Source organism: Balaenoptera physalus (genome assembly GCF_965194825.1).
Source record: "Balaenoptera physalus genome assembly, chromosome: 13".
Taxonomy (NCBI): Eukaryota; Metazoa; Chordata; class Mammalia; order Artiodactyla; family Balaenopteridae; genus Balaenoptera; species Balaenoptera physalus.
The window spans coordinates 25,798,907-25,825,983 of NC_138892.1; the positions used below are offsets into that span (position 1 = coordinate 25,798,907).

The following is a 27,077-nucleotide window of genomic DNA, read 5'->3' on the forward strand; positions in this document are numbered from 1 at the left end:
AAGATTCTCCTCCCACTTTATGCATGTAAAGATCTTGTTTTAGCCACTATGTCAGAAGAAAAGTTTCAGTGCGGAGGTCTACAATCCAGATAAAAGGCTCTACATTTTCCTACATTAAGCTAAACTATTTCCTGTACAGAATTATAACCACAGACATTGCAATATAGCTCTCAGATCCGAAAATGTCTTTATTTTTTAGAAAATGGATTCCAGGAAGGTTAAAAAGCAATACCAGAGGGTATAGGTGCAGAACTGGATGTAGTCATTCAAAGCATTCAATTAAGAATACGGCAATATAAATATCTGAAAAGCATCTCTTAGGTGTTTGAAACAAAATGTATTAGGTCATTCCTAATTAATTGGAGCTTTATAGCATTTCCTAGACAGAAGGAAAACAGTTAACATTTCAAAGTCCTGAAAGCTTTTTCCTTGGTTAATTACATTAAATGGTTTGCCTTTTATCAAATTCCTTCCTTTTTAAACATTGATAAAAGTATTACATAGGTCCACTGTTAAACAGACAACAGGTTGCAAGTTAATTCTGGTATAATGTATTCCAACAAAGCTTAGAAAATAAAAGGTGTTGTGGTGGCTCTGGACTAAATTTAATAGTCATCTCCTCTGCTGACAACTTCTTTACATGTTGGACGCAAAAGTATGGTATGTTCAAACTGCGCTGTATATGATCCTTTAATGTCACATAATGGTGGATATGGATCTACAATACCCAAGTCACACAGATTCTTCAGAGCCATCAAGTATTTACTTTCTCCCAAACGATCCAGCCATCTGCGGCAGAAGGCAAGGGTGCCAAAGTTTTCGTTGATGACATTTAACAAGTGTTTTGTTCTTGGAAGCCTAAGACAAGAAAATCCAAGATTAATAGTTGGCTAAAAAGTTAGCAACTTATTTCCCTCATTAAGGAAAACTCAAACCAAAGCTATGACTTCACTTAGTAATTAAAGTTCAAAAAACTCTTTTTTGCTGCCTCTTCCAACATTCAAAAACCAGAATGTATAATACCCAATTATAGACGGCAGATGAATAGGAGACCAGATGAAGGCTATCTTATATTTATGTGTCTATGCATGTGTGTGTTAAATTCCAAGTACAGACTCATCAATAGTATGAAGGTGGGAATTTCCCTTTTGGGGGAAATTTCGGCAGTAAGCTGAAAGACCCGAACAAAAAATAGACACTTCAACCATCTCCAAAAAGTAAAAAAAAAAAGTACTTAAAAATATAAAGTTTACCAATGGGAAAATACTAAGAACAAAAACCTAGGAATGCCAGCAAAATGATAATCTCTGAAATTATTACGCTTGTTGGAAACTGGATATGAAGAGAATACTTACATCATTTTCATCTCAGTTAAAATTTTTAACAGGACAATTTTTCTGCTGAATTATAGAAATCCACAGAACTTATTTTTAGGCCATAGAACTGTGCATTTATGAATGTGCCACTGTGGATGTCCGTCACTTTTAAAAATGCTGTTAACTGCGAAGAGAAACTCATCAGTCACATAAAAACTATAGTCTCTCACCTTATTGGCACGTGTCCAACATCAAAATTTTTCATGTAATGTGAACATTCCATATCATCATGAACCACGCCTTTTCCTGTGCTACCAAAGGTTTCAATGGCATATACTTCTCCTTCCTAAAAATATATATAACGGTCAAGGGTAGAGAAGAAAAATTCAGAAATTCAGAACTAATTAAAATTCCCATCTCAACTTCAGGCTGAGGTAGTCCCATACTTGGCAGTCCTTATCTACCTTTTCCTGCTTTATCTCCTTAGTACTTTTGGTCTTTGTGTCGTCTATTAAAATGTAAGCTTTACATAAGCAGGGAATTTTGTTCGCTACTACTGAATACATTCCAGTGCCTACTAAAGAGACGGGCACCTACGAGATGCTCAGTAAATATTCACCAAGTGTTGAATGAACCTTTGACATGCCTCACACTTCCACAGCTGACTGAGCCCCAGTCTGACCAGACACAATCTGCACACTCACACAGCCCAATTCCTGTCGGGGCGAGTATGGACGGCAAGTTAATTTTGCTCAACATACTAAATACTCAACTACTACTAGCTTCATAGTTTGGTAGAAAAAAAAAGTCAAAATGCTTCACAAAAGAACAGTGTTAATGGCATACATACCTCCATTCTTGTTGCCTCTCCTCCTTTCACAATGGGCACTGTTTTCCCAGCATGTATTCTATATGGCCCAATTGAATGGCCATTTAGATTACGGATTGGTTTCACTGGCATAACAGAAAAAAAAAAAAGTTATTCAGGGTCTCTAAAAGCACAAACAGGTATGGCTCTATTAAATAACCCCACATTAAGACAGTTAAATACAAACTGGAAAACTACTGGGATATTGCAATGTTATTGATTAAAAACTAGAAGTAGGGAAAATGATGGAAAAAGAATAAACTATGTGATGAGGACATCATGGGGGTCCATCTAGGGAGTTATTGTTAATAAAAATACAGTCATAAAATATCATGTATATAAGCATTACAAACATGAAAAATATGTATTTTCATGGTTATGGACCAAAAGGTAATTTGAAAATGAGGATTCTGTGTCAAAATAATAGAATTAAGAAACCTTAAATTTTTCTTATTACATCAACATTTCAAATGTTAAAGAAGAAAATCTAAACAATCCCAAGGTCCTGGGATCATTGATAGAATAAACAAATTGTGAGTACATTCACACAATGGAACACTTACTCAACAATAAAAATGAAAAGCTACGGATACACTGACCTGAAATAAAACCAAATGAGCAAAAGAAGGCACAATTATATACATACGGTGCAATTCCACACACACACGCACAGTTCAAAATTAAGCATAATTAAACTAATGTTTAGGGATGCATAATAGATGGTAAAGACAAAGAAAAGGAAATGCCAATCCTTAGTACTCAAGATAGTGGCTTATTAGAAGAAGGCTTCTGTAATTGAGAAGGGGTATATAGAATAGGGGGGGGGCTTCTGTAATGCTGGCAGTATTCTATTTGTCAAGGGGTAAGGTTACATAGCTTTTATAATTGTTCAGTTGAAGTTTTATATTGTGTGTATTTTCAGTTTTTATTATATTCCACAATAAAGGTTAAAAGAAAAAAATCTAGTTCTGCAGTGCTAGAATCTTCAGTGTGAGTTACCTTTCTTCTAGGGCAGAATTAGGTAGCAATGTTTTTTTTTCAAATCTTTAATAATGACAAGCATATTACAAATTTAGGGGGTGGTACAGAAAAATAAGACTCTTAATTAGCTCTTAAAAAAAACCTTCCTTCTTATATAAATGATAAGCTAAATTTATTTTAAAATTCAGCAAGCATTATTATTCCTCTAACACCTGACAAACTGACCCCCCAGGCCAACCAAAAACACATTTAAATAAAAAGATTTCTTAGCCATACCAACCTAACACATATAACTAAGTTACGTAGAAGAAGCAGGGCTCAGGGGTATCCATTTTTATAGTATACAGGTTGTGGACAGTGGCAGGATAATTCTGGAACGAACGGCTATAAAGGTAATTTTCCAATTCTATAGCTTCTTGATCAAGGTAAATAAAACCACTCCCTTGATGGCCCGGCCTGGTTCTGTTATGTGGTTTTTGGGAATTGCTTCTTAAAGTTCAGCCTATAGTCCATTTCTTCATCTTCCCAATATCATGATTTGTCTATACTCTTTACACTTAAATTAGTAAAAATGAATTGTCACCCTCAACTAAGAACCCTGATCAACAAAATAACTGGTATAAAAAAGTGGGTACCGAAATGATAGAACCTAAAATGTTGCATTGGCTTAGTGGAAGAGGTAAGAAAGTAGATATTAAGGATTCCAACACTGCAGGCTAGAACTGTTATGTGGTGACTAAACATTAAGTCAAATTGTCACCTAATATACCTTGAAAGGCGGACCACATGCCAACCAAAGTTGTAGAATTAGGAGAAAATAGAAGGGAAAGATGATTTGAGAGAGACGTGAATACGTATTATTTGTTGTGGCACCGATCCCAAAACTGGGGGTGGGAAACAACAAATATTTGTTGAATACCAGTAAATTCCAGGCACTGTCATAAAATTTATATTTCTCAAAAACAAAACGAAACAAAACAAAACATGGTATCTTGAATCCTATTACAGTCAAAGAAACCTGGGTTCTTAGAGGGACTTCCTTGGTGGTGCAGTGGTTAAGAATCCGCCTGCCAATGCAGGGGACACCGGTTCAATCCCTGGTCCTGGAAGATCCGACATGCCGCGGAGCAGCTAAGCTCGTGAGCCACAACTACTGAGCCTGCGCTCTAGAGCCCACAAGCCACAACTACTGAAGCCTGCGTGCCTAGAGCCCATGCTCCGCAACAAGAGAAGCCACGGCAATGAGAAACACACGCACCACAACGAAGAGTAGCCCCCTCTCGCCACAACTAGAGAAAGCCTGCGTGCATCAACAAAGACCCAATGCAGCCAAAAATAAATAAAATTAAATCTTTTAAAAAAAAAACTTTTTAAAAAGAAACTTGGGTTCTTAGAGGTGACAGAATTTATCTAAACTCAAAGGTAGACCTGCCTAACCCCAAAGCATGTTTTCTTCATTAGCCCGTAACACCTCCCATCCAAGTGTGAGAAGTCTTAAGAATTTTTGACTTGTACAGACGTTCACAGGTTTAAGGATCTGCAAGAGAGCAACAAGGACAGGCTCTGTGTCAGGTCTTAGAGGAAGAACCACTGTGCAGTTGGTAGAACACCACAGTCCAAAAGTATCTACAGGGGAATGCAAAGAATGGTGAATGATGTGAATTTACTGAGGGACAAGGAAGCATGAGAGTCTCCATGCTAAATCAGATTACAAAGGAGTCAGGATTTGGTTAAAGGAAATATAGGAAACATTCTATAAGAAAGTTTTTAAGACAGGAGTTACAGAGAGCATGAGCACAGATTAGGAAGGAGAATGGTGGCTGGAGAGTGGTCAGATAAACCCTGGGAGTTGGAGAAAGGCTGGATTGACAACACCAGAAAGCACAGGTGACTCTGGGATTGTGTACACAGGCACTGGCTGGGAAAGACTAGGCAGCAAGGGGAATAAAGATTAAAGGAAGGACACACAAGGAATTAACTGGCCTCTAAATTTTGAATTCAACTTAAAAAAAAGGTGGGGAGAGTCATCAATGGAAAGGGCCTCTGGCTTCTGTCTGAGCCTGTGATTAGTCACAGAAAATCTAGCCTACATTTCAGCCATCCTGGGATAAATCCCCAGGTGTCTTCTTATCAGCTACGAGGGTAGATGACAACAATTCCCACCAGCTAGCTACGACAGAATTCCTACCATGAACAGGTCATTTCCTTTGTTTTTCCTCTTTATGTTCCCAGTTCCCAAGAGATAAAGATGAAGCAGCTGATCTAAAGAAAGAACTCAACGCTATCTTGCAAAATTATTTCTGCCAAGGTCACAGACATTTCAAAATAAGATGCATTTTTAGAGAACATACCTTGATATGTCTTCCCATCTATTTCAACTTCGTAGGATTCCATAACTTCTTGGATGGCCTCACCAACATCACATAGACGGACGTCGATTCCAGCACACTAAAAATAGAATCATGTATACTCTGTTATTCAAAGTGCAGAATTTTATAGCAACTTAACTTCTTAATATCTTAAAATAAGGGACAAGCAGAAATAACTTCCTCTATAAAAGCCTTCCATACACTGTATTACAATAACCCACTTAAAACCCTAAGGGTGGTGGACCAGTCTTACATAACCCAAACAGGCTATAAAGTGCTCAAAATATGTTGCATGAAATGGTGCTTACAATTCACATACCTTTATTCCAGTGTTAGTGGCATCTTTTACAGCTTTTAATAATGTATCATATTTGGGATTAAAAGTGACAGTAAAAGCGCAGTCAATAATCCTACCTGAAAGAGAAAATTTGTCTTTAAGTTTACTTATCAGCTAGTCAAATGATCTACTTTACAGTATCTACTCTATTAATTAACCTTGCTAGTTAACAGAAACATAAAATGATGGGCTCAAATGAAGGCAGCACATCAAGTACCCAGACAGCAATCATAATCAAAGGGGAAAAAAAGTGTAAATAAGTTATACAAAGGTTTTGAAATGAAAAAATTAATTCCAGGGTTGGTACATACTACTTCAAGACAGCACCAATTCAATATTCACCCAGGCAGTTATACAAAAATATAAACAGAAACAAATCAAAGTGAGAAAAGCCTGGGGAACTAAGGAACAGCACGGTGGGCAGAGAAAATGTATAGGTCCACAGGACACTAGCCATCAGACTAGCTTCTCCAATTTAGTAAAACCTCAGGTAAGTATTTAAATCTAATCTTTGCTTTCTCACCTGTTAAGTGAAAATAAAAGGTACTTACCTAACAGGGTTTGGGAGAGAATATAGAAAAGTTAACAATTATATATAAAGGTTGGTAAACTCAAAGGCTCTAAGTAAATGTTGTTATTATATGAATAAAAAATGTCTACAACAATGAACTGAATGAGATGTAAGATTCTATTTTTCATGCCTTGATACAATAGGTAATAAACCTCAATTATCCAACAGTTTTCACTGTACTCCACTAAGTAGGATGCTTTAAAGTAAATCTCAAAATCTGCCTCAACATAGCTCTACTGAAAAGTGAGGCATCAAGAAGAAAACGTGAGAGTTCAGTATCTACAGCCCCACCCAACAGGGACAAGACTAGAGTTTTCAGGAGGAGGGTAGAGTGGGAATTATTTCTAACAACTCACCACTTATATGTGTTCCAAAGTCTATCTTACAGATGTCATCATACTGTAATACTGTTGTGTCACCAGCATTGGGAGTATAATGGGCAGCACAGTTATTCAGAGAACACCCAGTAGGAAATGCCAGGCCTGCGTTTAATCCATTCTCTTTTATTAACTTCCGTGAACAGTCTTCCAACTTTTCACTTAAAAAAAAAAAAAAAAAAGGAATTTGTTTACTTTTATGTTCCTACCCTTATATACCTTACAGCTCATCAACTCCAGAAAGTTTACTAAAACTCTTAAATTACTTTCTGGGAGTGATCTGAGCACTTTCTGGATGTGACTAAATAACAGTCCTTTGACGCTATGAAAACAGTAGTTCATCTCTAAAAAATAAAGAGAATTTAATTCCACTAGAAATCTGGAGAAACAGAAAAACACGATCCACTTTCAACTTGATTTACCAGGAAATAAGATTCTTGACTTAGACTTAATTTAAATGCTGATTACGTTTTATTTTCTCAATGTTGCATGTTTTGAATATTCTTGGGATCAGAGTATTAAGTTGCCCTATAGCTTATTATTTCTCAAGGGGAAAGCTGGAGAAATAATTACTTTTATTGATTTCTTCATTGCATTATAAATGTTTTGTGTCCCAGAATTTTAATTTAATACGATTTACTGGATAGCAAAGTAACAGATTTCCAAACAGAAAATAAGAATCAGTAATGTGTACATTTGTACACATGAGAGTACATGAGTACAAAATAGGGTGAATGAAGTTGCAAATGTCCTTATGGTTTCCTCATTACATCGACACTATAAGAATTTAGAAGGTATTTCTAGAACCTTCACTTAAAGTTTTTTGGCAAAGCATTACATAATGAAAGCCAAACATTACAATTGGAGAGTTAGCTCTAAATTTTTTTATCATGTTCTTACAAAAACATCCCTTTTACCAGATTTCTATCATTGTCATCCCAGGCTTGATCCAGCTCATGACATATTTTCTAACTTGTCGATGTGCTTCTGCAGCTTCTCGAAAATCGTTCCAAATCTCTTCACTAGCTTGATCTAATGCTTTCTTTTCTTCACTTGTAGTTCTCCAAGCAGCTGTTCGCCTTTATAGTATGCATAGTATAGCATTAGTCATTTAATAAACAGCAAAATAAGCATAACAGCTGAGAGATAAAAATACACTAAGATATTTTGGACAAAAAATTACATAGTTTCTTTTATTAAAAGTCGGCAAAGTTTCGAAATACAAGTACCCACACAGGTACAACCAAACCTAATCAAGTTAAACCTTTCTTAAGACTCTTAGAAAAAAAAAAATCCTCAAGTGAGATTTTATCCATAGTCAGAGGGACTAATACCCTGCACCACATAAAATAACACAAAAGTAGAGAACCAGAAAAGTCAGAAAAGAGTCCTAGAAACAAAGCAGGGGGGAGGAAAAAAAGTCATCCTTCCACTTGAGGTAATATAAATTTTCAGGATGCACCAAATATTAACATTTAACTTCACCAACAGGGTAAGTACTAATCCAAAGACTTGACCTGGCAACCTGCACATATCTTCCTCAAAACATAAAATATTATGTGCTTTTGCAGGATTTTTCTAATTGTATATATATTAGAGGTAATCTTCCTTGAAGGAGATGGCTCATATTTTAAAACTGCCAAGGATAACGAACAGATTTTTATATTCAGTATTTGCAAATGAGAAGATCTACTGACTCCCTTTTTAAGCAGTACATTTCAAAAACAATAACTGCTTCAAGTGAAAATCTTTTTTAAAGTTACAGCTTTCACAAATTCTTAAGCAATACTGAATACAGAATTCACAAGTCAGTGATCACGGAAGTATAAATTATACTTAGTATAAAAGTGATGCCTTCAAGAAATAACTCTTATTTGCCTCAAAGCCAGTGGTCAGCAAACTACAGCCTGCAGGCAAATCCAGCCTGGCACTTGTTTTGTAAATAAAATTTTTTTGCAACAGGACTTCCCTGGTGGCACAGTGGTTAAGAATCCACCTGCTGGGCTTCCCTGGTGGCGCAGTGGTTAAGAATCCGCCTGCCAATGCAGGGGACATGGGTTCGAGCCTTGGTCTGGGAAGATCCCACATGCCGCAGAGCAACTTAAGCCTTTGTGCCACAACTACTGAGCCTGCGCTCTAGAGCCCACGAGCCACAACTACTGAAGCCCGCGTGCCACAACTACTGAAGCCTGCACACCTAGAGCCCATGCTCTGCAACAGGAGAAGCCACCGCAATGAGAAGCCTGCACACCGCAATACCCCTGCTCGCCCCAACCAGAGAAAGCCTACACACAGCAACGAAGACCCAACGCAGCCAAAAATAAATAAAATAAAATAAAATAATTAAAAAAAAAAAAGAATCCGCCTGCCAATGCAGGGGATAGGGGTTCAATCCCTGGTCCAGGAAGATCCCACATGCCGTGCAGCAGCTAAGCCCGTGCACCACAACTACTGAGCCCGTGTGCCACAACTACTGAAGCCTGCACACCTAGAGCCCATGCTCTGCAACAAGAGAAGCCACCGCAATGAGAAGCCCGTGCATCGCAACAAAGAGTAGCCCCCACTCGTCGCAACCAGAGAAAGCCTGTGCACAGCAACGAAGACCCAACGCAACCAAAAATAAATAAAAATAAAACTAAAAAATAAAAAGTTAAAAAAAAATTTTTTTTGGCAACATAGCTATGCTCATTCATTTATATACCATCTATACCTACTTTCATGCTACAACAGCAGAAGTGAATTAACATTCAAGACCTAAAATATTTACAATATGACCCTCTATAAAAAAGTTTACCCAACTGCTTTAAACTACAGCCCCCTAAGTTAATGCCCCAAAATGTTTTCAGAGTTTTTGTGTGTGTCAGCATCAAGTTCATTACTATTACTCCCTATTGCAGCAGCTACCTGGGCCAACACCTACTTCCTCTGATTTGCTACAAAGGCCCAAAGGAGCTGTCCTATGTGAAACTGAGGGTATTTAAGAGTCACAGAGGCTTCTATAGCTTATTTACTGTTGGGAAATATATTTTGGATCTATCTACTGCTGTTATTAGAAAACTGAAATATTATCAGTTTAAGGTCAATTTTAAACCCCTTACATACTTAAATGTATTATCAATTACTTTTATAGGAATAGTAAAAACTAAGAGGCAACTTGTAATCAAAGTATTCAAACAAACACCCTCAGAGCAGAAAGTAACAGGATAAGATCCTTTAAAAAGTATATTCTCAAGATGTGACTCAACCTTTTTCAGCTGCAGTACACTTATAGTTGCTCGCTCCATGCCCGGACAGACAAGCCACAATCTCCTGACCTCTAGTTGTAACTCTAGCCCTGTCTCTCCCAAAAGTCCAAAAATCTTTCCTGAAAACCAGGAATCCAAACATTCTAAGAATAAATCATTCTTAGGCACAAGAGTACTAGCTTTATTCTCAGATCAATCTTTAAGCAAAATAAATCACAATTCTTCATCTTTTACATGGACCATAATCCTGGCACATATACCTACAGCCACACCTGACAGTAAAGTCTGAAAGCACCTTCTGCTTCAAAAGCCAAAGATTTTTGTGGAAAGTAAAAATATCAGCTAATATTTACTCTAGGGTGGTAAGATAAAAGACTATGTCCACAGGGAACTGATGGATATTATGCATGTAGGGATGTGAAAAAGGAATTGGTCATTATCAATTCCCATTTCTTCTCCTCAGTCCAACCCTTAAGATTCTTCAAATCGGGGATTAACCAAGATGGCGGAGTAGAAGGATGTGCTCTCACTCCCTCTTGCGAAAGCACCAGAATCACAACTGGCTGCTGGACAATCATCGACAGGAAGACACTGGACTTCATCAAGGAGGATACCCCACGTCCAAGGACAGAGGAGAAGCCACAGTGAGACGGTAGGAGGGGCGCAATCAGAGTAAAATCAAATCCCATAACTGCTGGGTGGGTGACTCACAGACTGGCGAACACTTATACCACAGAAGTCCACCCACTGGAGTGAAGGTTCTGAGCCCCACGTCAGGCTTCCCAACCTGGGGGTCCGGCAACGGGAGGAGGAATTCCTAGAGAATCAGACTTTGAAGCCTAGTGGGAAGTGATTGCAGGACTTCGACAGGACTGGGGGAAACAGAGACCCCACTCTTGGAGGGCACACACAAAATAGTGTGTGCATCGGGACCCAGGGGGAAGGAACAGTGACCCTGGGGGAGACTGAACCAGACCTATCTGCTGGTGTTGGGGGGTCTCCTGCAGAGGCAGGGGGTGGCTCTGTTTCACCGTGGGGACAAGGACACTGGCAGCGGAGGTTCTGGGAACTGCTCCTTGGCGTGAGCCCTCCCAGAGTCTGCCATTAACCCCACCAAAGAGCCCAGGTAGGCTCCAGTGTTGGGTTGCCTCAGGCAAAACAACCAACAGGAAGGGAACCCAGCCCCACCCATCAACAGTCAAGTGGATTAAAGTTTTACGGAGCTCTGACTGCCACAGCAACAGTCAGCTCTACCCACCACCAGAGCCTCCCATCAAGCCTCTTAGATAGCCTCAACCACCAGAGGGCAGAGAGCAGAGAGCAGAAGCAAGAAAAACTACAATCCTGCAGACTGTGGAAAAAAAACCACAGTTACAGAAAGATAGACAAGATGAAAAGGCAGAGGGTTATATACCAGATGAAGGAACAAGAAAAAAGCCCAGAAAAACAACTAAATGAAGTGGAGATAGGCAACCTTCCAGAAAAAGAATTCAGAATAATGATAGTGAAGATGATCCAGGACCTCGGAATAAGAATGGAGGCCAAGATTGAGAAGATGCAAGAAATGATTAACAAAGACCTAGAAGAATTAAAGAACAAACAAACAGAGATGACCAATACAATAACTGAAATGAAAACTACACTAGAAGGAATCAATAGCAGAATAACTGAGGCAGAAGAACGGATAAGTGACCTGGAAGACAGAATGGTGGAATTCACTGCTGCGGAACAGACTAAAGAAAAAAGAATGAAAAGAAATGAAGACAGCCTAAGAGACCTCTGGGACAACATTAAACGCAACAACATTCGCATTATAGGGGTCCCAGAAGGAGAAGAGAGAGAGAAAGGACCAGAGAAAATATTTGAAGAGATTATAGTCGAAAACTTCCCTAACATGGGAAAGGAATTAGCCACCCAAGTCCAGGAAGCACAGAGAGTCCCAGGCAGGATAAACCCAAGGAGAAACACGCCGAGACACAGTAATCAAATTGACAAAAATTAAAAACGAAGAAAAATTATTGAAAGCAGCAAGGGAAAAACGACAAATAACATACAAGGGAACTCCCATAAGGTTAACAGCTGATTTCTCAGCAGAAACTCTACAAGCCAGAAGGGAGTGGCATGATATACTTAAAGTGATGAAAGGGAAGAACCTACAACCAAGATTACTCTACCCGGCAAGGATCTCATTTAGATTTGATGGAGAAATCAAAAGCTTTACAGACAAGCAAAAGCTAAGAGAATTCAGCACCACCAAACCAGCTTTACAGCAAATGCTAAAGGAACTTCTCTAAGTGGGAAACACAAGAGAAGAAAAGGACCTACAAAAACAAACCCAAAAACAATTAAGAAAGTGTTCATAGGAACATACATATCGATAATTACCTTAAACGTGAATGGATTAAATGCTCCAACCAAAAGACACAGGCTTGCTGAATGGATACAAAAACAAGACCCATATATATGCTGTCTACAAGAGACTCACTTTAGACCTAGGGACACATACAGACTGAAAGTGAGGGGATGCAAAAAGATATTCCATGCAAATGGAAATCAAAAGAAAGCTGGAGTAGCTATACGCATATCAGATAAAATAGACTTTAAAATAAGGAATGTTACAAGAGACAAGGAAGGACACTACATAATGATCCAGGGATCAATCCAAGAAGAAGATATAACAATTATAAATATATATGCATCCAACATAGGAGCACCTCAATACATAAGGCAACTGCTAACAGCTATAAAAGAGGAAATTGAGAGTAACACAATAATAGTGGGGGACTTTAACACCTCACTTACACCAATGGACAGATCATCCAAAATGAAAATAAATAAGGAAACAGAAGCTTTAAATGACACAATAGACCAGATAGATTTAATTGATATTTATAGGACATTCCATCCAAAAACAGCAGATTACACGTTCTTCTCAAGTGCGCACAGAACATTCTCCAGGATAGATCACATCTTGGGTCACAAATCAAGCCTCAGTACATTTAAGAAAATTGAAATCATATCAAGCATCTTTTCTGACCACAACGCTATGAGATTAGAAATGAATTACAGGGAAAAAAAACGTAAAAAAGACAAACACATGGAGGCTAAACAATACGTTACTAAATAACCAAGAGATCACTGAAGAAATCAAAGAGGAAATCAAAAAATATCTAGAGACAAATGACAATGAAAACTCGATGACACAAAACCTATGGGATGCAGCAAAAGCAGTTCTAAGAGGGAAGTTTATAGCTATACAAGCCTACCTAAAGAAACAAGAAAAATCTCAAGTAAACAATCTAACCTTACACCTAAAGAAACTAGAGAAAGAAGAACAAACAAAACCCAAAGTTAGCAGAAGGAAAGAAATCATAAAGATCAGAGCAGAAATAAATGAAATAGAAACAAAGAAAACAATAGCAAAGATCAGTAAAACTAAAAGCTGGTTCTTTGAGAAGATAAACAAAATTGATAAACCATTAGCCAGACTCATCAAGAAAAAGAGGGAGAGGACTCAAATCAATAAAATCAGAAATGAAAAAGGAGAAGTTACAACAGACACCGCAGAAATACAAAGCATCCTAAGAGACTACTACAAGCAACTCTATGCCAACAAAATGGACAATCTGGAAGAAATGGACAAATTCTTAGAAAGGTATAACCTTCCAAGACTGAACCAGGAAGAAACAGAAAATATGAACAGACCAATCACAAGTAATGAAATTGAAACTGTGATTAAAAATCTTCCAACAAACAAAAGTCCAGGACCAGATGGCTTCACAGGTGAATTCTATCAAACATTTAGAGAAGAGCTAACACCTATCCTTCTCAAACTCTTCCAAAAAATTGCAGAGGAAGGAACACTCCCAAACTCATTCTATGAGGCCACCATCACCCTGATACCAAAACCAGACAAAGACACTACAAAAAAAGAAAACTACAGACCAATATCACTGATGAATATAGATGCAAAAATCCTCAACAAAACACTAGCAAACAGAATCCAACAACACATTAAAAGGATCATACACCACGATCAAGTGGGATTTATCCCAGGGATGCAAGGATTCTTCAATATACGCAAATCAATCAATGTGATACACCATATTAACAAATTGAAGAAGAAAAACCATATGATCATCTCAATAGATGCAGAAAAAGCTTTTGACAAAATTCAACACCCATTTATGATAAAAACTCTCCAGAAAGTGGGCATAGAGGGAACCTACCTCAACATAATAAAGGCCATATATGACAAACCCACAGCAAACATCATTCTCAATGGTGAAAATCTGAAAGCATTTCCTCTAAGATCAGGAACGAGACAAGGATGTCCACTCTCGCCACTATTATTCAACATAGTGCTGGAAGTCCTAGCCATGGCAATCAGAGAAGAAAAAGAAATAAAAGGAATACAAATTGGAAAAGAAGAAGTAAAACTGTCACTGTTTGCAGATGACATGATACTATACATAGAGAATCCTAAAACTGCCACCAGAAAACTGCTAGAGCTAATTAATGAATATGGTAAAGTTGCAGGATACAAAATTAATGCACAGAAATCTCTTGCATTCCTATACACTAATGATGAAAAATCTGAAAGAGAAATTATGGAAACACTCCCATTTACCACTGCAACAAAAAGAATAAAATACCTAGGAATAAACCTACCTAGGGAGACAAAAGACCTGTATGCAGAAAACTTACCTAAGGAGACAAAAGACCTGTATGCAGAAAACTCTAAGACACTGATGAAAGAAATTAAAGATGATACCAACAGATGGAGAGATATACCATGTTCTTGGATTGGAAGAATCAACAGTGTGAAAATGACTATACTACCCAAAGCAATCTACAGATTCAATGCAATCCCTATCAAATTACCAATGGCATTTTTTACGGAGCTAGAACAAATCATCTTAAAATTTGTATGGAGACACAAAAGACCCCAAATAGCCAAAGCAGTTTTGAGGGAAAAAAACGGAGCTGGAGGAATCAGACTCCCTGACTTCAGACTATACTACAAAGCTACAGTAATCAAGACAATATAGTACTGGCACAAAAACAGAAACATAGATCAATGGAACAGGATAGAAAGCCCAGAGATAAACTCACGCACCTATGGTCAACTAATCTATGACAAAGTAGGCAAAGATATACAATGGAGAAAAGACAGTCTCTTCAATAAGTGGTGCTCGGAAAACTGGACAGCTACATGTAAAAGAATGAAATTAGAATACTCCCTAACACCATACACAAAAATAAACTCAAAATGGATTAGAGACCTAAATGTAAGACTGGACACTATAAAACTCTTAGAGGAAAACATAGGAAGAACACTCTTTGACATAAATCACAGCAAGATCTTTTTTGATCCACCTTCTAGAGTAATGGAAATAAAACCAAAAATAAACAAATGGGACCTAATGAAACTTCAAAGCTTTTGCACAGCAAAGGAAACCATAAACAAGACGAAAAGACAACCCTCAGAATGGGAGAAAATATTTGCAAATGAATCAACGGACAAAGGATTAATCTCCAAAATATATAAACAGCTCATTCAGCTCAATATTAAAGAAACAAACATCCCAATCCAAAAATGGGCAGAAGACCTAAATAGACATTTCTCCAAAGAAGACATACAGACGGTCACGAAGCACATGAAAAAATGCTCAACATCACTAATTATTAGAGAAATGCAAATCAAAACTACAATGAGGTATCACCTCACACCAGTTAGAATGGGCATCATCAGAAAATCTACAAACAACAAATGCTGGAGAGGGTGTGGAGAAAAGGGAACCCTCTTACACTGTTGGTGGGAATGTAAATTGATACAGCCACTATGGAGAACAATATGGAGGTTCCTTAAAAAACTAAAAATAGAATTACCATATGACCCAGCAATCCCACTACTGGGCATATACCCAGAGAAAACCGTAATTCAAAAAGACACATGCACCCGAATGTTCATTGCAGCACTATTTACAATAGCCAGGTCATGGAAGCAACAACCTAAATGCCCATCAACAGACGAATGGATAAAGAAGATGTGGTACATATATACAATGGATTATTACTCAGCCATAAAAAGGAACGAAATTGAGTCATTTGTTGAGACGTGGATGGATCTAGAGACTGTCATACAGAGTGAAGTAAGTCAGAAAGAGAAAAACAAATATCGTTTATTAACGCATGTATGTGGAACCTAGAAAAATGGTACAGATGAGCCGGTTTGCAGGGCAGAAGTTGAGACACAGATGTAGAGAACGGACATAGGGACACTAAGGGGGGAAAACTGTGGTGGGGTGGGGATGGTGGTGTGCTGAATTGGGCGATTTGGATTGACGTGTATACACTGATGTGTATAAAATTGATGCCTAATAAGAACCTGCAGTATAAAAAAACAAACAAAACAACTAATACTAAGCTTTCATTGGGTTATTTGTATGGAAATATGTTAATATAAATGTTTCAGACATTACATGAAATTTCTAAAAATTTTATATGTTCTGGTATAATGTTATAAGTCATAATCCTAGTTATTACTTTAAAATGTATATCTCAGGGCTTCCCTGGTGGCGCAGTGGTTGAGAGTCTGCCTGCTCATGCGGGGGACGCGGGTTCGAGCCCTGGTCTGGGAGGATCCCACATGACACGGAGCGGCTGGGCCCGTGGGCCACAATTGCTGAGCCTGCACGTCTGGAGCCTGTGCTCCGCAACGAGAGAGGCCGCGATGGTGAGGGGCCCGCGTACCGCGATGAGGAGTGGACCCCGCTCGCCGCGGCTGGGGGGAGCCCTCGCGCAGGGGCAGGGACCCAACACAGCCAAAAATAGGTAAATAAATTTATTTTTTTTAAAAAAATGTATATCTCAGAAATAAGTAATTTTCTTGTCAACTGCATTATTATGAACTTTCATCAAATCTTTTAACTGTGGTCATTTTTAAGTCTTTTGTCATTTACAGACAGTTCTGGGTGTACTCTGATGCTTTTGCAAATATGTTCCTACAAAAGGGTTTCATCTTCAAGAAATTCATGGAAAAGACTCTGACAAGTACAGGTTTCTGGTAACTGACTGTACTGCTGAACTGAATGAATAAGCATTTTCAGAACTCTAATGAAAAACTGATGAACTCATAAAAGTGCTAACAAAAGATCAAGATGAAAAAAACAATTAATTACATGGGACTGAGTGAACTGATGAGGATGAGTATAATTTTTGTGACTTTCTGTCTGAATTAAAAAAAAAAAATCCCACAAGGACTCAGAGGCAAAGAATATACAAATCAATTTTCACTGCAAAGTTAAGGAGCTGTTACAGTGGAGGATTACTGGACTGAATGTCAATATTATGACATAGTATGAATGTGTTTCATGTTTGGTAATTGCAATCATTGTTGCTTTTGTTGTGGTCATCCATGTACAATGCTTGGTGTCAGTCTATCTCTTGTAAAAATAAAAAAATAAAAAAAAAAAGATTCTTCAAATCGACTTCTTATAGTTTAAAACATAAGTGTAATTAAATTTCAAATGCTATGTGACATTTTAGAATCAGAACATGATACAATAAAGATCCCCAATACTGAAATCAATAGATCTCATGACTATTTTACACTTCTGAAGGTTGAATGGCTGACTCTTTTTTTTTGGCCTCAGGGTGGCATGTGGGGTCTTAGTTCCCTGACCAGGGATCGAACCCGCACCCCTTGCAGTGGAAGCATGGAGTCTTAACCACTGGACCGCCAGGAAAGTTCCTGGCTAACTCTTAGAAGCAGTGGATTCTTCAAAAGATTATGGAATGTTCTGCATTGTCAATAAAGAACTATCAATCAATGGAATTAAATAAATTCTTTTGCTAAGTCTTGAGTTCAAGCTGAAAGTCATCAGTGATATTCGAGAGCTTACTGCCAGGGTCTATAATTATAATTACAGTCCCAAATGAAAGAGAAAGATTATGAAGGAGTTTTCCCTTTTCCTAAATTTGATTTTTTGACAGTCTATATTTAACAAAAATTTATAAATAAGATGAAAAAAATCATTCTAAGTCATACCAATTATTCCAAAAGGCAGTTAATTAAACTGAGAGTCAGGTGAGGCATGCCTTTAAAAAAAATTATGTCTGTAAAACAAAACTATCAAAACAACTGCTTGAAAGAGAATCTTTATAGGAAGTGTTTATACAATATATAGGGACTTCCCTGGTGGTCGAGTGGTTAAGAATCCACCTTCCAACGCAAGGGACATGGGTTCGATCCCTGGTCGGGGAACTAAGATCCCACATGCTGTGGGGCAAACTAAGCACACACGCTATACTAGAGGGCCCATGTGCTGCAATGAAGAGACTGCACGCCACAATGAAAGATCCCACGTGCCACAACTAAGACCCAACGCAGCCAAAAATTAATAGATAAATATTTTAAAATAATAGTAATATAGAGTATGTAAATTCTTCGCACCTCTTTGATATTTCTGAGTCTTTTTAATATTTCATCATCTTTACTGGTGGATGTATTAAAAGCAGAAAAATATAAGTAAAACCAAAAGATACAAAGGTATCTGACTATTAATTTCTAATAGTCATAAATGTTTCTGAACTCATTGCACAGATAACTTAAAAGTGATTATATGTGCATTCTTAAAGCACTATATGACACATTTACAAAAACCATTTAAAATGCATATCTATAAAAAAATACATATCTTTAGCCCAGAAACAGTTAAGAATGATGCAGATATGACACCAATTCCTTCCTCTGGAAACCGGTATTTAAAGAGAAAAAAAAAGGAACTCCCTGGTGGTCCAGGGGTAGGACTCCGAGCTCTCACTGCCAAAGGCCTGGGTCCAATCCCTGGTTGGGGAACTAAGATCCCACAACCCACGAGGCACGGCCCAAAAAAGAAAAAAAGAGAGAGAGAGAGAAAGCATGTTTAACTGCCTATAAGAAGAAATTATAGTTGATCCCCAGCTGGTAAAGGAAAATTCTTCTTATAGAATAATGTCAGCAAATAAATGTAGAAGGCATGACAGAATTAGAAATTCACCATTATTAAGTCCCCATAAAATAACTGATAAAGCAAGGATCATCAATGGATATTAAAATAATTAAGTGAAAGGTTGTTAAAAAAAGGATTTTCCAACAGTACCAAAGTATCCCACAAGATTTCCAAGATTACTTGGAAACTGCAAAAAGAACAAAGTACCTTTAAAAAAGAAACAGCTGGCTGTCACCACATTAACCAAGTGATCAAATACAGTAAAATTGTAAAATTAACAAGTGTCTCAAAAACTGCCTACTGAATTTAGAAATATATATCAAGAATTTCAAAATAATTCTTTGTTCTATTTCTAGAGATCTAGAAAAAGGGAAAAATCAGATCCAATTAATGTATAAGATGTTCATCACAGAAATTTTTCTAGTGGCAAAAAACTGAAAACAGTATTAATGTTCAAAAATAGGGTAATAGCTAATAAAATTGTGCTAGATACAGAACAGAACAGCATTATAGCTATTAAAATTGGTTTCAAAGAATTTTAATGACAGGAAATGCACGCAGAATGTTAAATTTTTTTAAAGAGCAACAACCATCCTAGTAAAAACTGATTAAAAAATCACGGATTTCTACACGTAAGGAAGATGTTCCTAAGGCATGAGATATTTACATTCTCAAAATAATTTCCCACAAAGTACTAATTACAAGAGGAAAAACAATAATGATATAATAGAGAAACTGCTTAATACCTTATCCAAGTGAAAGAAATTAACATCGTGTGCCTTCATATTTGACAACCCTGAAAAGGACACAATATCTACTTATCTAGTAACCCACCCCAAAATGCACAACCTATTCTCAAATACTTCAGAAAAACAGTATGTGTACAGATTCACCAATATAACATTTTTCCACATTTGCCTTCTTTCTATCTTCCAAGGAGAAAATGGAGTGTTATTTGTGTATTATACATAAGTGTCATATTCCATTGAGATTAAGAACGATAAAGCAAATGTGACAAAATGTTAAAGATACTCTGAGAAAGGTATGCAGGAGTTCTGTGTACTAGGCTCACAGAATGGAATTACTTCTGTTAAGTATGAAATTACTTCAAAATAAAAAGTTAACATAATGCACTCAACCTGGGTGGCAGTTACACAGGTAAGTTCTTTGTAATAATTCATGTAATTTTCAATCAAGGAAGGCAAGATACAAAATTATATTTAATACTTTACCAAATCCGTAAGAATGTTGATTGTAATCTATTTGCAAGTAGTCAAAACTGATTATATGAATCTCAAAAGAATTGAGATTTACTAAAGAACAAACATAACCACAGTCTCTTAATTTCTTTTGTATTTCTCCAGGACAGCACACAACACTGCTTTCAATATTTAAGAAAAGTATTATCCCAAGAGATATTATAATATATAATTAATATCTTCCTGTATTGTTTCAAAAACGGAACTTATTCCACCTATACAATGTTTAGTTTGCATTAGAAAATGATAGCAAAAAGGAAAAGGTAGTTTCTAAGATTTACAAAATCCCAATTATTTTTTCTTATATTAAACATGACTTCAAGTGTTCCACCATATTCATGTTGTTAAAAATATTAACAGTGTGTTAACAAGTATAGGAAATCTATGGCTTTCTTCCCCTTTAGCAATAAGAAAACAGAAATGGAAATGGGAAAAAAAATATCTCGTTCACATCAGTAACAAAACCATAGAACACTTAAGAACAAACTTAACAAAAAAGGGACAGGACCTACATTAAAAAAAAAAAAATCAGAATAAGTTGGAAAATATACAATGACAATGGATAAGTCAATGTGATACAACTGTCAGTTTTCTGAAACATACATAAGTATGATGTGATTCCAATAAGAAAGGCATTTTTCTGTGGGTATGTGTATTAAAACTAAAAATATGACCAAAAGTAGCTGAGAAAAGTAAAAATACAACTGTTTGGTTAGGTTGTGTGGCAGAGGAGAAATAACTGACTTAACAAATTATCAAAATAAACAGTATTAGTATAGAAATAGACAAATAGATGAGTGGAACAGAATAAATAATACAGAAATTGGTTCCATTATATAAGGTAACAGAGTTCCATTATATAAGAATAGTATATGGCAAAAGTGGTCGTTCAATTAAATAGAATGAACTACTTAAGAAACAATTCTAGCACAACTAGCTATCCATTTGAAAGAAAGTAAAATTAGCACTCCCAACCTTAGACAAAAAATTCTAGACCAATTAAAGATGTAATAAAACAAAAAATAAGAGTTTGAGAAAATAGAAGAGACTGCTAGGAACCCAGAAGTACAAAATATGAATATATACTGTTATTTAAAATCTTTAAATACCCATCAACAGACAAATGGATAAAGAAGATGTGGTACATATATACAATGGAATATTACTCAGCCATAGAAAGGAACGAAATTGGCTCATTTGTAGAGACATGAATGGACCTAGAGACTGTCATACAGAGTGAAGTAAGTCAGAAAAACAAATATCGTATATTAACACATATATGTGGAATCTAGAAAAATGGTACAGATGAACCGGTTTGCAGGGCAGAAACAGAGACGCAGATGTAGAGAACAAATGTATGGACACCAAGGGGGGAAAGTGGGGGGTGGGATGAATTGGGAGATTGGGATTGACATGTATACACTTATATATATAAATAGATAACTAATAAGAACCTGCTATATAGCACAGGGAATTCTACTTCACTTCGCTGTACTGCAGAAACTAACACAACATTGTAAAACAACTATACCCCAATAAAAAATAAAATAAAATAAAAGTATAATCTCTACACTTCTGCAAGAGCAAAAGAATAAAGCCAATAATCAAAAGATGCTCAAAAGTCACTAGCAATCTGGGAATCATAAAGTATTAATATATTCTTTGATTCAGCAATCTCACTCCTGGAGAACTATCACATAATAAAACTGCCAGCACATAAGGAGATATATATATGTATTCCCAAACACATATATGTATATATACATATATATGTATATACTTAAGAGAGATCTTTATTGCAAATGGTTTATAACAGCAAAAAAAATAACTGGAGGCAAAGTGAATGCTCATCAATTACAAAATGGTGGAATAAAGTATGGTATATTCATGCCACAGATTATGAAGCCATTCTAAAGAATAACAGAGCTATTCTGATTGACTTAGAGGGACTTCCAAGATGCAGCCCTGATGAGAAAGGCAAGGAGGAGGAAAGTGTGCCTACGATTCTGTTTTTGTAAACAAATAATGACCAAAACACTCTCCTTACACAAACAGAGATATATGTACACATACATGAGCATAAAACATATGGAAGGCTACCTGCTAGGTGGTTACATGGGTTGGGAAGGAAGAGGAAACAAGCAAAAAAAAAAAAAAAAAAAGATTATATTAAAAAATAAGTGTCATCACATCATATGTACTATGAAAATTTATGTAATTAATATAAAACTGCATGTTTGTAACACTTTAAAAATAAATGTTTTAAGACAGGGATAGTGATTTATGTATTCAAATTCAAAGAAAAGATGCCCATGCCATAAAATATAACATCATGTTCCTTTCTAAGTTTAAAGAAAAATAATGATGTCTTTACAGGTCAAAGAAACATTGCTACAGTAGAAGCTTTCTTAACCAACTATTGCAACCACTGGATTAACCAATGCTCCTGATCCCCCTGTAAACCATACGAACCAATGCCCAGTGTATTCTGAATACTAGTGGCTAGGTTCCTGTTCTGAATAATAATAATAACAGCAGCTAACACTTACCTAATGCTTACTACGTGTCTGTCACTTTCTAAATGCTTTACATATATTATTCCTCACAACAACCCTTTGCAGAGCCCATTTTATGGATGAGGAAATGAAAGCACAGACATGATAAATTACTTGCCCAAGTCACAAAGCTAATAAGTGTTAGAACTGGGAATCAAATGCAGTTAGGTCCCAGCTTCCAGGCTCTTAACTAGTCTACATAATGCCACTTCAAGTGTCTGCTCACCAAATAAAATGCATTCTTTCAGAACACTTCCAAGAATCAGGTTATCTGTGCCCAAACCTGTGTAAGTCATCTGTACTTGTTATTGTAATTATGTAGTTTAATTATACATTACATAAAAAGAATTGTTTCTATGAAAACTAAGTTGACTACTCAGAGAAGTTTCAATAAAGGCAAGTCGTCAAAAAATACTTCTGTCAAATGGAACTGTAAATGATTTCAGGAAAAAAAAAATGTAGATATAGGCATCAGCCCGCAGATTACTTAGTTCTTACTGTTCACAGAAACTCAAAATGGAACAGACCAGACAATGCATTATGGATTCAGCCCATGGAAAAAAAAAAAAGTGGAGTTCAATGCAATCCATGCTCAAAGATCAAGAATGATGAAAAACAAATGTTTGTTTTAAGTTAACTTTTATCAATAAAGATTAACCAACTACTGGTCCCAATTATTTTGGATAAGAGGGCTTCTACTGTATCTTCTCTGCAACAAATTCATAAGCTTTTTTATTAAGGTAGTGGAGCAAAGTCCTAAGAAAAATCAAATCTGCTTTATTGCTAAACTACAACTTTCAAAAGTCAAACTGGAAGTTATTTTATGATCCTTACCCATCTTGTGTGGGTGGGTACTCGCATTCTTGTCCTTTGGGAAATACACCATTAGGATACAGGTCACATATTGGAACTGAGGGAGGGTCTGTTTGAACTTTTGCTGTGAGATACAAATAAAGCATTAACTTCTGTAGTTAAAAACAAAATTAAGCAGTTAGCATTAGTTTTTCTCAGTTCCTAATTGTTATTATATGTCCTGACTTTAAGGAGCCTCCCTGGTATCAATTTACAGTTAAAAACAAGATATTTCACCACAATAGCTACCTCCTGATTTATAATTAATTACTTGGGAATAAAAATATTCAACTCCTCAGAACTCCATTATGTATTTAAACAGTATATGCCTTGGCACAAAGAACACTTTTAATGTTTTTGTCTTCATTTACTATACTGGAAATGGAATAGCATACAGAGGCTGGCTTTCGCAAATAAAAATCAAAGAAGCAACAAGAAAATAAAAAAGAAATCCTACAGCGATAAAGTAAAAATATAAAGCTATTGTGTATTAATAAAATAGGTAAAAAACTTATTCCAAGGGTATATTATGTATAAAAGTTAGTATACATAGTATGTATACCATGTATACATACATACATAGTATATTAGTATGTATACATACCCCAGGGCTAAAAGACTTTAGGTAGCCATATACAAATTTCCAGATACTTGAAAAAAGTTACAGTACTTAGCATATGTTTTAAGGACACATTATTTCCCAAACTATATTCTAAGACACCAGTGTTCCAAAATGCTTTTAAAAATATTTAGAGATGTGTCTTCTAGAAATCTGTTTAAATGCATAAGAACTAGTTCTTATATAGTTCTTATTCTACAAAGAACTTTCTTTTAGTAACAAGTGCTGTATCCAAGGAATGTCAGGAAGTTACATAAGACTTAATTTATGCAATAATATATGACTTTCAATGTATACCTGCAACATGTAACAACTACTGAGTTGAAGTGTGTGGTTTTCTTTTGATTTTAACCAGTCTTATGGGTTTTTATCTGAAATTTTAACACATATTTTAGATTTTTTTGTTCTGCAATGGGAAATAAAAGGATGCATATAAAGAAAAATATGACAATTTACTGAGCCAAATCATTTATCTACAGAACCATTTTTTGGTTCCCTCTTTTAATCTGAATATTCAATATTTCACAAACACCCACCGTTTTCCTCTTTTTTATATAATGTTTAGAAGTGTTCTATGGACAAGTAAACTTGGGGAATGCTGTTTTAGGTTCCTCCGAAGAGAGAACATTTAGAATTTGAAATCAAAAACGACCTTAGAGGTCATCTAATTTAGCTTCACACTCAAATCCAGGAATCCTCTAACACCCCTGACGGATGGCACTAAGTGCCTGACAGCGGAGGCAATCACTATTCCCAAGCTAAAATACATTCATTTGGGGAGAACTGTAACTGTTAGAAAGCTCTTCCAACACTAATCTCCCTGTTACTTTCATCTGTTAGTTCTACTTAACTCTTTGCAGTTAAAAAAAATTTACTTTTCATTTCTACTGCTTCCTTCCTCTCTATGATGAGAAACCACTTTAAGGGATGCGGTTCTTAACACTTTCACTCATATTCTCCAACCCTGTCAATGTTCCTTTTAAGTTGGTACTAGAATTGACTTCTATTAATAGTTCAAATAAGGTACAATTAGTATAAGAATACACTGTTGATTCTAAAAATCCTACTGCTACTGAAAGGTTAAGATTCCTAGCTTTTTGGTTCACACTGTATAAGCACTCAAAATCCTTAGGATTCTATCACCTTATACTCACTTTATATATGCTCATTTAAATTCCAGCTTGTTAATATTAGCCTATTGTCTCAGTTTTCTTTTGAAATCTTGATTTCTGTCAACCAAAGTATTATCATCCTCAGCTTTATATTTCATCTACAAATCTAATAAAGATGCCTTTTATATTGCCCACAAATTATTAAGACAAGATAGTTAAAGGACTCAAAAAGTTCATTAGAGAAAAAAATAAAGAATTTGTCATTGAAATAAGTTGAAGCCTAGCCTTTACCACTTATTAGCTGTGACTTGGACAAATGCCTAAATGCGCCAAGCCTCAGTTTCCTCATCTACAAAATGAGGAACTAGGTGAAATCTTGGATAACCTTTGAAACTTATAACATACTATGTCCAAGTTATTATCTAAAACTATGATTATAAATATCTGTATTGCAATTATTGTTAACTATCACTTACAATTCTCTCACTTTATAGATGAGGAAAATGAGGGCAGTAAACTGCCCCTGATTACAGTATTTGGCTTATTTCATAAGTGATTTATGACAGCCTACACAAATAAGAGACATTCAAAGCAAATCAGAAAGCAAAAATCAAAACACAGAAAGAACCTAAAATAGAACCTGAAATAAGGCCAATACAAAACCAGATTTGGCTCTAAATCCTCTAGTAGCCAATATCAAAAAAAAAAGAAAAGGCTAGGTTATTTGCATAATTCATGGTGCTTCTGCAATAAAACACATTACTCGGAAAAGCACAATTATTCTTGATACTAAGACCAGAAAAAAAGGGTCTCTCAAGACTGCTCATAAAGAAATATAATGAACAGTAAGTTCAACAACATCCTCAGAGGAGGCACAACAAAGGCTGATGGCATCATACTAAAACACCTGTCAGTGGAAGAATTCTACCAAGGGCAAATACAAAGCAGCCTCTTAAAGCTCCTCCCTGCTTATCTACCTTCATTAGGAAGCAATTTTAGAGTATTTGGAGAAATAGATCTTTCTCAAGCCATTCTCAGGTAATACGTCTCACAAGCACACTACGAACAATTTTTGAATGGAAGGAATATGACATCATAATACCTGGAGATTCCTGGAATGCAAGTAATCTGTGCTCATTAAATACAGATTATGCTAGGGGCAAAACTGACATCCTGAGTAGAAGGATCTAACCAGGATAGAATGCCTGACTAGAAAGAAGGCTATTCCATCTCCACCTAGAGACATATCAGGGGAATGGCTGGCAGAGCCAATAGCTTTCTTAAAAAATAATTTAAGTATTTCAACCCAGAGATAAAAATGAAAGTCAAACCCTCAATATTCTCATTCATAAAATTTCAGCCTGAAGATTTTAAAGGAAGGTTTAGCCAGACACTCAATGGTCCCCAATAACCAAAGGGCATCCAAGATTAGAACTTGTTCTGATTCTCAACCCAACCTTTATTCCCCAATACTATACAGTCTCCCCTTAGTCTCCCTAAGAGCTTCAGGTCCATGAAGACGTTTGGTTATATCGTTTATAGAAACAAAATACAAGTAGGATCATATTTTAAGTGAATTTGAAATAGTGCAATACATGTTATTAATAAAAATTCACCATA

General features: G+C 36.2%; 1 protein-coding gene across 3 annotated transcripts in view; it reads right to left on the minus strand.

The window, feature by feature from the left end:
* Positions 1 to 162: 162 nt before the first annotated feature.
* Positions 163 to 27,077, minus strand: part of METAP2 (methionyl aminopeptidase 2) — a 33,658-nt gene continuing 6,743 nt past the window's right edge. For 2 of the 3 annotated variants that reach the window (XM_082418808.1, XM_082418807.1), the window contains exons 4-11: positions 23,709 to 23,811; positions 7,737 to 7,898; positions 6,799 to 6,980; positions 5,854 to 5,948; positions 5,517 to 5,613; positions 2,167 to 2,270; positions 1,547 to 1,662; positions 163 to 858 (exon numbers count right to left, since the gene is read on the minus strand). In XM_082418808.1, coding sequence (XP_082274934.1) covers positions 606 to 858; positions 1,547 to 1,662; positions 2,167 to 2,270; positions 5,517 to 5,613; positions 5,854 to 5,948; positions 6,799 to 6,980; positions 7,737 to 7,898; positions 23,709 to 23,811 — 1,112 coding nt within the window. In that variant the 3' untranslated portion in view covers positions 163 to 605. The remainder of the gene's footprint in view (positions 859 to 1,546; positions 1,663 to 2,166; positions 2,271 to 5,516; positions 5,614 to 5,853; positions 5,949 to 6,798; positions 6,981 to 7,736; positions 7,899 to 23,708; positions 23,812 to 27,077) is intronic. The other variant, XM_082418809.1, reaches the window with a different exon arrangement.